Below are 14,076 nucleotides of genomic sequence, written 5' to 3' on the forward strand. Positions count from 1 at the left end.
AAAGAGCTTCTTGGATTTTATTTAAAGCAAATTAGTTTTAAATCACAATACAAAAATCATTCAGCATTGGAGATTGCAGAGGCTGTAAAATTGGTTATGTTTTATGTTTTATTAATCCCCCTCCTCAAAAAACAATAACACACAAAATTACTAGACATATATTTTATATTAATTTGCAGTTGTAGAATTTATTTTGTTGTTGTTTTTTGTAAATACAGACTGTCGACTTTATAAGCACAAAAATTCACATCTGGTGCTTTATTCTGAGCTTCAAGTTTTACCAGCATCAGGCTGAGGTGTAGAAGGTTACTGGGTGAATGGTAGGGGGCCAGAACAACTGTTGCAAGCTGGAGTTGTAAAAGACAGTGGTGTGAGAAACATTTTATAGGATTCATACGACAAAGTGCAAACATAAGGTACTTCTGTTACTTTTTAAAATGAAAATTGATGTAGTAAAACAGTTAATAACAAAACATGAATTTTTGTTGCTGCTGTCCTGCTGAAGCCTCAGTTCTCCATATTTTGTGATTGTTTGCCATAAATCATTATTATTAGTCACCCTTAATGTTTGTCACTGGGTTTTGCAAATATCTAACCAATAAAACGTATTAAAGAGTACTTGTCAACTTTGACAACATGTGTATTTGATCATTTAAAATGTTTAAAAAAGCAAATTTGGACATTTGAGGTTTTGGAAGGGCAGCATCGGTATATAACTTTTATGTAATAGATATAGAAAGAAAACCACATATATATTTGCAGTCAGTGGAAAAAACAGCGTTCAGGATGTTTAACCATCAGATGACCTTCATGTTGCTAGTACATACCAGGGTTCCCAGTTCCTAGGCCTCTTTTTAGTGTGTTGATCAGGGGATATCTTCCAAAATTACAGAAGCTGCCAGTAAAATCATCTAGGTCCATTGTCCATACCATGGCACCTCCAAAGTTATTTCGTGTCAACCACTGTATCTGTAATGTTTTCATAAAGATTTGTTTTACTGTATGTAAGCACTGCGTTTGTAATGGCATTTAAGCATCTTAGGCATCTTTCGCTCTGTTTGAAATCTGATCTTATCAGTGAGGTAAATGTCACTAAAGTACTTACTTCACATGACCTACAAACATTTAAGAATCTTCAATATTAATTTTTTTTACTACTAATTAATTACAACCGTATTATTTACTTTATACACTTATACAGCTGTTTAACATATAGTGTTTAAATGTAAATCTGAGATTTTAACGTGGCTTACTATAAGTCACATAACAATATATACTCCAAATGAGGAGCCTGGGTAGAAAACTGTCTTAGACATGTCGGTAGGATGGGCAGTCAAAAAAGAATTCTAGACTAAACCTTACCTTGGCCAGGTAGCTCTTTATGTTATCATAACCAACCCAAACACTTTGGCTGTATGCATAGGGAACCATCTGAGAAGTATCCCACGCCTGACTGCCTCCACTTGCCAGGAAAGAACAGATCTGATGGAAATAGAAGTTATTGTACTGCATGGTAGCCTCTAATAAGGATGATCTAAACAATATTCAAAGTCTTACTTCATAATACGCCAGGAATCCAGCCTTTTCTGTTAAAGGTCCGGCAGGCCCAGGTCCACTAGCAGGAGCTCCAACACTAGTGTTGGTTGGGTTGGCCAACATAAAAGTCCGTCCATAGGTGGAAAAACCGACGAGAAGCTTTTCAGCAGGGACTCCATTACTCTTCCAGTAGTTCATTGAAAAGTTCTTACAACATTAAAAAGACAAATATCACAGATTTGGACAACACTGGTTTTCATGGTTTCACCAAAGTCAAGTCATTGGATTACGTACCACATTGAAGTTGAGAAAACCATGATCAGATGGACCAGGGAAAAGGGGGCTGCTCTCCCCCGTCACCTGATCCCAAGAGCCATGGTAATCATAAGTCATAACATGGAAATAATCAAGAGTCCTACAGGAAGAGAAAATTATGTATTGAATTAAACTAATAGTTCATCCAAAAATGAAAATTCTGTCCAGATTTACTCTCCCTCATGTAATTTCAAACCTGTGTGACTGATTTTCTTTCGCAGAACACTAAAGCAGATATTTTGAAGAATGTTGTTAATTGGCACCCATTCATTTGGATTAGTTTTGTGTCACAATAGAAGTGAATGTTTGATGGCAATGTTTGGTTCCCAACATTCTTCAAAATATTTTTTCAAAAAAATGGGTTGGAAATAAAACAAGGGTGACTAAAAATGACAGATCGTACATGAATATTTCAATGAGTGTCTACATACCGGCCAAGTTCAGCAATCTGAAATCCAGAGTTGATGAAGGATTTGATGGCGGCAACAGCAGCGGTCAGCAGAAGACGAGGACGGTTGGTTTCTTTGCCTTCTGCTTCAAATGCAGCAGTCATTTCCTGATGTGACATATAATGTGCATACAGTATTGATCTTTAAGGACTGTTGTTTTTGTTTATTTGTCACAAGCAAGACCATTCAAACAATGTTCTTAACATTTTTCAGACCCATGTACTGGACAAACTCTATATACAATCGTGTGTTACTGTATATTGTTAGTTAAGCTGAAATAACATAGTGTAGAGTATGTTATTATATGATACTGACATCAAGAAGTTCTGTCCCACCTGTGTCAGGATTGTGAAGAGATGTTTGTCCTGAGGAGGGCTGCCACGGGTACCTGGGTATTGCCAGACGATGTCCAGACCATCAAACCCATTCAACCTCAAGAACTTGATCACGGATGTGATGAATGTCAGTCGGTTAGCTGGGGTAGAGACCATTGTACTGAACCTGATGAGAAAAAGAATATAGAGACAGAGACGGTGAGGTAAGACAAGTATAAAATGCATTCTGATGATCTCTTACTTCTGGGTACCAAAATCCCATCCACCCACTGACAGGAGCGTCTTCAGGTTACTGTTTCTGTTGGAGAACACAAAATTATATTTATTATTCTTTTTAAGAATGTGAGAACAAAGATAAAGTTTATATAGACCCGTTTAGGGACACAAGATTGCTGTTTTATTTATTGGTTGTACTAAAGGAAGTATATTTACTGGATCTTCAAAGCCTGCAACTGTTCATACAGTACATTGTCATCCCACTCAGTGGTCTTGATCTCGTTGTTCTCCATGCCAGCAAAGGCATAGATCAGATGGTCACACAGGCACGGGTCTATATTTGATGGAAAAAACTTTCCAGCGTCGGGTCTGTACTGAGCCCAGTTGGTGAAGTAACATGTTAACAGATAAGACAAGCCTGATGAAGACAGTTAGAATAAAACATTACTGAACATTTTAGGTAAAAGTTGTATAACAAAATACTCTACAGTGTGTAGTCCGAAGCTTAATTCCTGCTTCATGGCAGGAATTTACATTTAGATAAGTCAGCAGAAATATCCTGACATCTGTCTTACATACACAGTACTTAAAAAGTAACAATTAAAGTCGTTAAGTGAAATTCGGAACCTACCTAGCTGCGTCTGCAGCAGAAGAACAAGACCTGTAACACAAACAGAAGTGTAAGAAGCAGTAAAAAATGTAACTGTTTTTAAACGAACAAAGTGTTTAAAGTAAAGTTACGATTTTTTTTACTTTTCTTTAAAATGAATGACAAAGGCTATACGAATAAATAAACACAAAGAAAAAGATTGTGAAATCAAGCCGCAAGATGTGCAGTCTATTAAACCTAATGCTGAAATAAGTAGTAAACTTGTAAAAATCTGCCAAAAAGTATCTTGCAACTGATATAAAAGTAGCCTAATCTGTTTCAGTACAGTTTTTCGACATTTTCTGGAAAATAAGGAAAGTATCATAGTATTATTTTCATAGTATGAAATACTATTCCAGTACTTCTCACCCCATAATAAAACCATTTCAATTTCTTTCTGAAACTTGTCAGATCATTCATGAAATAAAATAATAGTAGTGCAATTCAGACTTAACAAATATCGCAGAAAAATGTTATTTAATATATAAAATAATAAAGAAATGACTTTTCTTACCCACATGAATCAGAAGCTTGATCATTGTGACTACAGTGTGTAAAGTTAATTCCTGCTTTATATTCTCTGACAGGACAACCTCTGACATTCATTTTGCTTTAAATTATATTTGCACTAGTTCCTAGCTTTCATGTTGAATTCATTGTGAGCATATCAAAAATGTTTGAACAAGAGTAATTCCATTAAAGGCTATTTACAAGTTATATTTAAGCTCTCTTTGTGCTAAATAACAATGCTTACAGTTTAGCTGACACTTTTAAACTTTAATCTGTTTGCCTATTCAATGACTAAAAATGATAAAGCCTATGCATTGTAATATATTTGTGACATAGGTTGCTGCTAAGTGTCAAGTTAAAATAAATAAAATCTTATCATAATGTGTAATTAGAAACATTTACATTAATCACAGAATTATTCCATATGTTGACAGATTTATTGCAATGATCTCTTACAAATTATGGAGTACTGCATTGAGCCTTTTGCCTATCCCTTTTACTGTTGTAATAAGACAAATATCAAATGTTACACAATGTGATAAGCATTACCCAAAAGTACCCAATAAAGAAAGGTATGCACAAGTGACTGGGCACATGTGCTGGACAGATGCTATCATTAAAGCAAAAAAGTGTGTGTTTGCACACTTATTTAACTGCCTTAAAAACACTTTATACATCACCTAATTAGGGTGTAACACTCAAATGTTTAAGGGACTCTAGTGATGTCTGTTCATTCCTGCAGTTTATTTTTTGGAAAGTACATTTTGGAAAAGTTTTTTCGGTGGAAAGAATTTTTTTTATTTAGTCAAGTATATTTTTACTCAAGCACATCTGTTACTAAGAAAATTGTACTTCTTTACTTTTTACCTTTAATTCTTGAGTACATAAAAAATCTAGGATTTTTCTGTATAAAATTATATATTGTGCTATCATATTGCAATGATGTCACATATTGGAGTGTGATTTTCACTTTAAACTGTCAGATGAACTGTATTTACATTACAAATTACACCATTTACGCATGTTGAGCATTTTTCCTTCAAAAGCACAATTTAAAATGTAAGAAAACAACATTTTGAATGAATGTAAGCATTAAAGGTAAAAAACACATATCAATATAAAGATACTCAAAAGTTCTTGGGAGTTAAAAAGTGTGAGATGGTGGTCTAGTGGGTTAAACCACTGAACTGGTAAATCAAAGGTTGCTGGTTTGATCCCAGCAGCCACCACCAGTGTGTCCTTGAGCAAGACACTTTACTCCATGTTGCTCCAGGGGGATTGTCCCTATAATAAGTGCACTGTAAGTCGCTTTGGATAAAAGCGTCTGCCAAATTATTAAATTAAATTATTATAAATTAAAATACTCACAATACTTTTCTCCACTCCACTTCCAATACTTTATTTTACCAGAAAGATCAGCTACTAACAAATTGACCTTCTAATTAAAAAACATATCACTTCTCATTTGTAAACTATTAGCACTGCAAAAAAAAGATGTTATTTGTTGCTATTTACTGTATGTACATAACTACCACTAATGCAGCTACTTCTCATTACAAGTTTAAAATGCCACTGACATATTTACTCTTTCATTTACTTTTAAAGGTTCTATCATGACTTATTATAACTTATGATTCACAAAGATAAGATCAAATAATATTAAACCCAACAGCAATACAGTATTTATTGAAATCAAAAGAAGAGTAATAACCAAGATAACGCTAATGCTAAATGGACAACTCCTATATTATAATCGGCATGGAGTTAAGTTCAAATCTGTTAAAGATTTAGTCAGTGTATGCTCAATGCCACTACACATACATGACATGAACATTATTTTAACTTCACATGCAGATATTCTGAAAATGCTAAAAGTTATATTTTTTATGTAGCACACGGTCTGATAATAAGAGAGGTGAACTGCTTATAAAAGTTATAAACTGTAAAAAACAATTTTTATTGAATAGCAGAAAGTCTATAAAAAACATGAGGGCAGAAATTATGGTGCGGGAAAGTTATGATCTTCTTGTTGTCATGATCAAAGTCTTTTTAATATTTGAAGGAAATCATATTTTAGACATAATCATATACATGATTTAGATGTTCTCTGTTTGCAGATGTGATAGATGTGTTTGGACATAATGACAAGACAAAATCATATATTTTCTTTTCTTTTTAATTCAGAGCCATCCAGCAATCAATGACTTAAAACCACTAAAACATCACGAATACTACAGTCATTTGAGATTTTAAAAGTTATTATAGATATAGCAAGTAAAACAGTATAACAAAGGATTAACTGAAGCCAATGACGGCCAAATTAGGTTACATAACTGTTTTTAATGTGAACTAGTTTCTATAGTAGAACGGATCTTGTTGGTGGATCAAGGTACAGGATTGTTGACTTTGCATGCACAGAACCCATTTTCAACTTGTGTTTCCAGTGGTGCTGTTTCTTTCTGTGGTGGTTTCTATGGTAGTGGTTCCCTCATGTGTAGTTTCTTCAGGGGTGCTTTCGACATTATTACATTATATAGTGGTGGTTTCTATGGTAGTAGTCCCCTTAGGTGTAGTTTCTTCAGGGGTGCTTCTGACAATATCACATGCTATAGTGGTGGTTTCTTCCGGGGTGGTTTCTATGGTAGTAGTCCCCTTAGGTGTAGTTTCTTCAGGGGTGCTTCTGACAATATCACATGCTATAGTGGTGGTTTCTTCCGGGGTGGTTTCTATGGTAGTAGTCCCCTTAGGTGTAGTTTCTTCAGGGTTGCTTCCGACAGTATTAAATTCTATAGTGATGGTTTCTTCCGGGGTGGTTTCTATGATAGTGGTTCCCTCAGGTGTAGTTTCTTCAGGGGTGCTTCTGATAGTATCACATGCTATAGTGATGGTTTCTTCCGGGGTGGTTTCTATGATAGTGGTTCCCTCAGGTGTAGTTTCTTCAGGGGTGCTTCTGACAGTATCACATGCTATAGTGGTGGTTTCTTCCGGGGTGGTTTCTATGATAGTGGTTCCCTCAGGTGTAGTTTCTTCAGGGGTGCTTCTGACAGTATCACATGCTATAGTGGTGGTTTATTCCGGGGTGGTTTCTATGATAGTGGTTCCCACAGATGTAGTTTCTTCAGGGGTGCTTCTGACAGTATCACATGCTATAGTGGTGGTTTCTTCCGGGGTGGTTTCTATGATAGTGGTTCCCATGATAGTGGTGCCCACAGGTGTAGTTTCTTCAGGGGTGCTTCTAACAGTATCACATGCTATAGTGGTGGTTTCTTCCGGGGTGGTTTCTATGATAGTGGTTCCCATGATAGTGGTTCCCACAGGTGTAGTTTCTTCATGGGTGCTTACAACAGTATCACATGCTATAGTGGTGGTTTCTTCCGGGGTGGTTTCTATGATAGTGGTTCCCATGATAGTGGTGCCCACAGGTGTAGTTTCTTCAGGGGTGCTTCTGACAGTATCACATGCTATAGTGGTGGTTTCTTCCGGGGTGGTTTCTATGATAGTGGTTCCCATGATAGTGGTTCCCACAGGTGTAGTTTCTTCATGGGTGCTTACAACAGTATCACATGCTATAGTGGTGGTTTCTTCCGGGGTGGTTTCTATGATAGTGGTTCCCATGATAGTGGTTCCCACAGGTGTAGTTTCTTCATGGGTGCTTACAACAGTATTACATGCTGTAGTGATGGTTTCTTGCGGGGTAGTCTCTTCAGTAATGATTCCAAAAGTTGTGTCACTTCCAGGCTGTTGTGTAGCAGGGGCCTGTGTGACTGGTAGGGGGCTGGAACAGTTATTGCAATCTGATGGGAGAGAGAAAATTGTGTGTGGTCCTCAGAAAACAGATATATACTGCAAAGAAATATCAACACAATACCTCATTTACTGTAAAGCACATGATAATTTAATATTTTACTTTTACATTAAGTCATTTAGCAGATGCTTTTATCCAAAGCGACTTACAGATGAGGAAAACAATTGAAACAGTTGGAACAACATATAGACAACAAAACGCATAAATGCTATAAAAAACTGGTATCCTATAGCCTACCACATATTATATTTTACATTATAATATACGTATGATTTCTGTGCCAAATAATAAGAAACATAATTATACAAATAAAGGGCTATAGACTAAGGACAGATATCATCTCATTAAGGCCGTAGTCTGTACATTGACATTTGTGACTCGGCTGTTGTTCTTACCAGGGTTTCCAGTTTCCAGGCCACTTTTCAAAGTGTTGATCAGAGGAAATTTCCCCTCATTACAGAAAAGGCCAGTAAAATCATCCAGATCCAATGTCCAAACCATGGCCCCTCCATAGTTGTATTGTTTCAGCCACTGAATCTAGTTTTGAGAAATCACATTTACCATTATGTTGTGATTTGTGTCAAAATCTACGAAAGAAACATTTTTACCGCTTCCATGTCATCAATAATGACATAACAGCAGTGGAAAAAATTAAGAGACCATTCAAAAGCTCTTTTTTGAATTTACTGTTTATAGGTAAAACATCATTTTTGTGTCATTCTGTGTCATGATTCCACCTCACCTTGTCAGGTATTTCTTGGTCTAGAGGTGGAATCATACAGAATCCTCTGTTTCATGTGGGAGAGAGACGATTTCTTCTCTCTCCGTGTCTCGTCTCTGGCCCCGCCCCTCTCTCTTCTCGTCAGCTTTCCCTGAGTGCTAATCCCCAGCACCTGTTGCTCGTTACCATCCTCTGTTTGTTTCCCCTATAAAGAGTCCTCATGTTTCTTTGTCTTGTTGCTCGTGCATTGTAAGCTGTACCTGTGTTTGATGTTTGCTGTGGATATACCTTGTGAAGATACCTTGTGGATATACCTGTATGTTTTCCTTGTTCCTGTGTCTTTGTCAAGTAAGGTTAGTTTAGTGTTTGTATCCAGTGTTTATTTTCTAGTCTAGTGAGTTAGTGTCCTTGTTTTGAGTTTAATATTATCCAGTCTTGTTTTCCCCATTGTGGGTTTTGTTTTGCCTGTTTTGTAGTGTTCTTTTGTTTAATAATAAATTATCTGTTAACACTGTCATCCCTGAGTCCTGCCTGCAATTGGGTTCTCCCTGCATTGTCTTCCTTGCAATTTCTGACAGAATGCACGAGCCAGAAATTAACCCAGCAGGCAGCAACTCGTCCCAGGCTTGGTGGCAGTCAGCCATCTATGATGTGCAGAAAGGCAATGGCCCTTTTCCTCCCCAGGGTGACCGGACCCTGGAAAATTATGCACAGGGGTCGTTGGCTAGGCGGGGCTTTCTCCCAGAGGTTCTGCTGAACTCCTATTTCCTGGCTGGCCTGGTCAGTCCTCCTCCGCTGGAGGAACGGGAGAGGATTATCCAGGGGTCTTTCCAGGACCTGGTAAAGAATCTCTCGAGCAGTGGCCCCCAGGACTCCACCCACTTCCACCTGGATTCCGTCCCGGAGGACCAGGTGCTGACCACTGGGATGGTGAGGTTCGCCGGTCCATCCCACTCACCTCCCGTCTGCATCCAAGGGAGACGCCCACGGAGGCAGTCGTGGGACTCCCCGTCCGACTCATCCTGCACGGAGCTAGCCGTGTCTCCCACCGCCTCTCTTCGGTCGGCCACAGTCCCTGTGGGCCGCTCCCGGAAGAGGAAGCCCAAGAGGGGAAAGCGTTCGAGTACTGCCCAGCATCCGGTGTTCCCGAGGCTGGCTTTCAAGCCGGTCCAGCAGCCGGCACCAAGCGCTGCCCAGCCACCGGACAGCGCTGCCCAGCCGCCATTCCAGCTGGTCCCGTCTGGCCTTCCCGGGTCTCTTCAGCCGGCCCCGTCCGGTCTTCCCGGGTCTCTACAGCCGGTCTCGTCCGGCCTTCGAGGGCCTCTACAGCCGGTCCAGTCCGGCATTCCCAGGCCTCTCCAGCCGGTCCAGTCCGGCATTCCCAGGCCTCTCCAGCCGGTCCAGTCCGGCATTCCCAGGCCTCTCCAGCCGGTCCAGTCCGGCATTCCCAGGCCTCTCCAGCCGGTCCAGTCCGGCATTCCCAGGCCTCTCCAGCCGGTCCAGTCCGGCATTCCCAGGCCTCTCCAGCCGGTCCAGTCCGGCATTCCCAGGCCTCTCCAGCCGGTCCCGTCCGGCATTCCCAGGCCTCTCCAGCCGGTCCCGTCCGGCCTTCCCAGGCCTCTCCAGCCGGTCCCGTCCGGCCTTTCCGAGCCTCTCCAGCCGGGGTCCAGCCCAGCAGTCCTGCCAGGGACTAGGACAGTTCCTCCAAGGACTTCCCCTGTTAAGCCCTCTGGGGCTCCGTGCTCTGGCGCGCCCCCACGGGCTAGGACTTCCCCACCCAGCCCTACCCTTTCTGGACTTCCCCCTATGTTCTCTGGTTTGCCAACACCCCCCCTCCCTTGTTTGTTATTTTTATTGTCACACCCGAGTCCACTCGTTGTCATGTCATGTATGCCCCTTATCTTGTTGACCATGTCTGTCTGGTTCTTGTCTTTGTCTAAGTCTGTCTTGTCTTGTTTGTGCCTTTGAGGAGCATCAGGATGCTGCTCCTTAAGGCGGGGGTTCTGTCATGATTCCACCTCACCTTGTCAGGTATTTCTTGGTCTAGAGGTGGAATCATACAGAATCCTCTGTTTCATGTGGGAGAGAGACGATTTCTTCTCTCTCCGTGTCTCGTCTCTGGCCCCGCCCCTCTCTCTTCTCGTCAGCTTTCCCTGAGTGCTAATCCCCAGCACCTGTTGCTCGTTACCATCCTCTGTTTGTTTCCCCTATAAAGAGTCCTCATGTTTCTTTGTCTTGTTGCTCGTGCATTGTAAGCTGTACCTGTGTTTGATGTTTGCTGTGGATATACCTTGTGAAGATACCTTGTGGATATACCTGTATGTTTTCCTTGTTCCTGTGTCTTTGTCAAGTAAGTGTTAGTTTAGTGTTTGTATCCAGTGTTTATTTTCTAGTCTAGTGAGTTAGTGTCCTTGTTTTGAGTTTAATATTATCCAGTCTTGTTTTCCCCATTGTGGGTTTTGTTTTGCCTGTTTTGTAGTGTTCTTTTGTTTAATAATAAATTATCTGTTAACACTGTCATCCCTGAGTCCTGCCTGCAATTGGGTTCTCCCTGCATTGTCTTCCTTGCAATTTCTGACATTCTGTAAACTACTGACAATATTTTTGCCAAATTTCTAATAAAAATATTGCTTTTATTTGTATTTATTTGCAGAAAAAGAAAACTGGAGAGACAGATCAAAATAACTGAAAAGATGCTCTGAATTCTTTCGGACCTCAAACACTGCAAAGTAGACAAGTTCATATTCATTTTAAAGCAAATACAACAGTTATATTTCTAGGCTACATGTATTCAGGAGAAGTTCAAAAATAAACATTAAATACAATAACCTCAATATTTATTACAGTTTTCGTGTCTCGTCATGCTGTTAGTCTTTCACATTGCTGTTGGATGACTTTATGTCACTCCTAAGCTCTGATTTTGTTGGAATTAAATAAACACTGGACTGGAATGGCCACAACACATCTTGACATGCCTATTGAATGAAAAGTTTTTTCTGTGGCTGTATTTTACACCAGAAGAGAAGTTACCTTGTCTTGGAAGCTTTGGATGTCATCATAACCAACCCAAACATTCTGGTTGTTGTATGCATAGGGAACCATCTGGGGAGTATCCCACGCCTGAGCAGCGCCACTTGATATAAAGGAACAGATCTGAGAACCAAACAAACATACAGTCTGAGACACAGCTCTGCATGATGGCCTGAAATAAACTACAGTCTCATATTTAAGCAAAAAGTCGCAGTTAATTTATTACGTGACATCTCCTTAATTCTCACTTCATAGTATGCCCAGACTCCAGCTTGTTTTGTGAAAGGTCCGGCAGGCCCAGGTCCACTAGCAGGAGCCCCAACACTGGTGTTGGTCGGGTTGGTCAGAGTAAAAGTACGCCCAAAGGTGGGAAAACCGACAAGAAGTTTCTCAGCCGGGACTCCATTGCTCTGCCAGTACTTCATTGCGAAATCCTAAAAGTAAAGTCATTCCACAAAGATAAAGTGACGTTTCAAATTTCTTCAGCATTGAACCATAATGGGTTCCCGTTGAATTTCTATGTTGGTTCGAGGTGAGGCTGTCGACCATGGCTTTTATGACCAGAGAAATAAATAAGGCTGCAATGCTGTTTTCTTCAGCAGGGTTGTTGTAAATAAAAAACTTACCACATTAAAGTCTACGAGGCCATTTCGATCTGCTGCACCAGGATACAGGGGACTATTCTCCCCAGTAAACTTCTCCCAGGGTCCATGAAAGTCATACGTCATTACATGAAAGTAGTCAAGAGTTCTGCAAAGGGAAAAGATAATCGCTTGGCATAAAAGTGGTTTGTGGATTGAATAGGAAAAAAAAGGTTAGATTGTCTCTACGCACTGGCCAAGCTGGGTGATCTCATATGAAGCATTGATCATGGGCTTGTTGGCGGAAACAGCAGCCGTCAGCAGAAGACGGGGACGGTTGATTGACTGGCTCTCAGCTTCAAACGCAGCAATTATTTCCTGTTGTATGTAAAGATAAGAGTTGGTGTACATTCATGTTCTTGTAACTATGTTGTTTTATGTTGACTTGACCACCATTTAGTTAGGAAGCTGTATCACCTGTGTCAGCGTAGTGAAGAGATGTTTGTCCTGAGGAGGGCTTCCACGGGAACCAGGGTACTGCCAAAAAAGGTCCAGACCATCAAACCCGTTCAACCTCAAGAAGTTGATCACAGATGTGATGAATGTCTGGCGGTTAGTTGGGGTAGAGACCATTGCACTAAACCTGAATAAAAGATGGAAACCAAGAATAAACTCCAGGTACTGTTAATGAAACACTTATTATATAATAAAATGTATGATCTTAAATTTTTATTGTTTGGAGGTACGGGTTTCAACATGAATTTCCTGTTATATTGATAAATTAATACTATACACTTTTTGACTCTTACTTTTGGGTACCAAAATTCCATCCACCGATAGCCAGGAGAGTCTTCAAATTATTGTTCCTGTAAGAAAATACAAGTGCTTATTTAAACAGTTTAATCCACGCACACTCACTATTCGAAAGAACTACAGAACACATATTGTGTTTAATATTTAGAGGGCTGTGGTGAGTATTACGGCTTTTTCTAGTATTCAGATGTATACTAACTGGTTTTTCAAGGCTTGAAACTCTTCATAGAAATTATCATCATTCCAGTCATTAGTCTTGATCTCGTTGTTCTCCATGCCAGCGAAGGCATAAATCAGATGGTCACACAGGCACGGGTCAATATTTGTTGGCAAAAATTGTCCAGCACCGGGTCTATACTGACCCCAGTTGGTGAAGTAACATGTTAACAGATAGGTTGATCCTGATGGAGATGAGACGGTTAGAGAGAAGCACTGGCTTACACCGTATTTGCTGAGTATTTGTTGAACAAGAAACCAACTTCTGAATCAGTAAGGACAAATAGCATGACATCTGTGTAATGTATATGAAATGCAAATCTGATACCTACCTAGCTGCACATGCAGCAGGAGAGCCAGACCTGTAATGCAAATACAATCATTTAAATAATCTCTTTCTTTTAAAAAACAATCCGTCAAAGTGACTTCAGTCAAATATGTAGTTTAAATTACTGATGAATTTCATGAATTTACATCAAACCATTCTAAACGTATGTAACATTATAAAGAGGAATGTAAATGCACTTCACCAGAAGTTTCCAACTTACCTACACAAATCAGCATCTTACTCATGTTGCCTATGTAGTATTTTTATGGAATCTGTGCCTTTGTGCCTTTTATAGTCCTTGAAAGGACCACCTTTAAGATCTACTTAGCTTCATATCATATTTGCACTGCGGCTCTTAATGGGCTGACTGTAAATTCAACATTGACAGGTTCAACAATTCCAAAAAACAACGTAGGTTCTGTTTGTACAAGAGTACTTTTCTAAAAGCCTTTTATTGTTTATCAGATGAACTTGATATGTCCTTGCACTCACTAATAATATCTAGATGACATATTTACATTTTCAATGTGTCAGTGCATTACTTTACCTTTTTGTGCATGTAGGCACTATTA

General features: G+C 39.7%; 2 protein-coding genes across 2 annotated transcripts; both read right to left on the minus strand.

Moving 5' to 3' along the window:
• Window positions 1–223: 223 nt before the first annotated feature.
• LOC130410043 (acidic mammalian chitinase-like) lies at window positions 224–3,504 on the minus strand. Its single transcript, XM_056734400.1, has 10 exons — window positions 3,483–3,504; window positions 3,068–3,269; window positions 2,877–2,933; window positions 2,636–2,801; window positions 2,283–2,407; window positions 1,831–1,951; window positions 1,558–1,743; window positions 1,363–1,482; window positions 828–969; window positions 224–347 (listed from the first exon to the last, which is right to left on the minus strand). Exons 2-10 carry the CDS (start codon window positions 3,142–3,144, stop codon window positions 307–309), a joined length of 1,035 nt encoding a protein of 344 aa, XP_056590378.1. The 5' UTR covers window positions 3,145–3,269; window positions 3,483–3,504; the 3' UTR covers window positions 224–306.
• Window positions 3,505–6,170: 2,666 nt separating this feature from the next.
• Window positions 6,171–13,749, minus strand: LOC130410039 (acidic mammalian chitinase-like). The gene is made up of 11 exons (XM_056734397.1): window positions 13,725–13,749; window positions 13,509–13,538; window positions 13,160–13,361; window positions 12,957–13,013; window positions 12,625–12,790; window positions 12,401–12,525; window positions 12,193–12,316; window positions 11,815–12,000; window positions 11,567–11,689; window positions 8,211–8,352; window positions 6,171–7,804 (listed from the first exon to the last, which is right to left on the minus strand). The coding sequence occupies exons 1-11, from the start codon at window positions 13,747–13,749 to the stop codon at window positions 7,080–7,082; spliced, it is 1,905 nt and encodes a 634-aa protein (XP_056590375.1). The 3' UTR covers window positions 6,171–7,079.
• Window positions 13,750–14,076: the final 327 nt, after the last annotated feature.

The sequence above is a fragment of the Triplophysa dalaica genome, chromosome 21 (assembly GCF_015846415.1).
Source record: "Triplophysa dalaica isolate WHDGS20190420 chromosome 21, ASM1584641v1, whole genome shotgun sequence".
NCBI classification, from domain to species: Eukaryota; Metazoa; Chordata; class Actinopteri; order Cypriniformes; family Nemacheilidae; genus Triplophysa; species Triplophysa dalaica.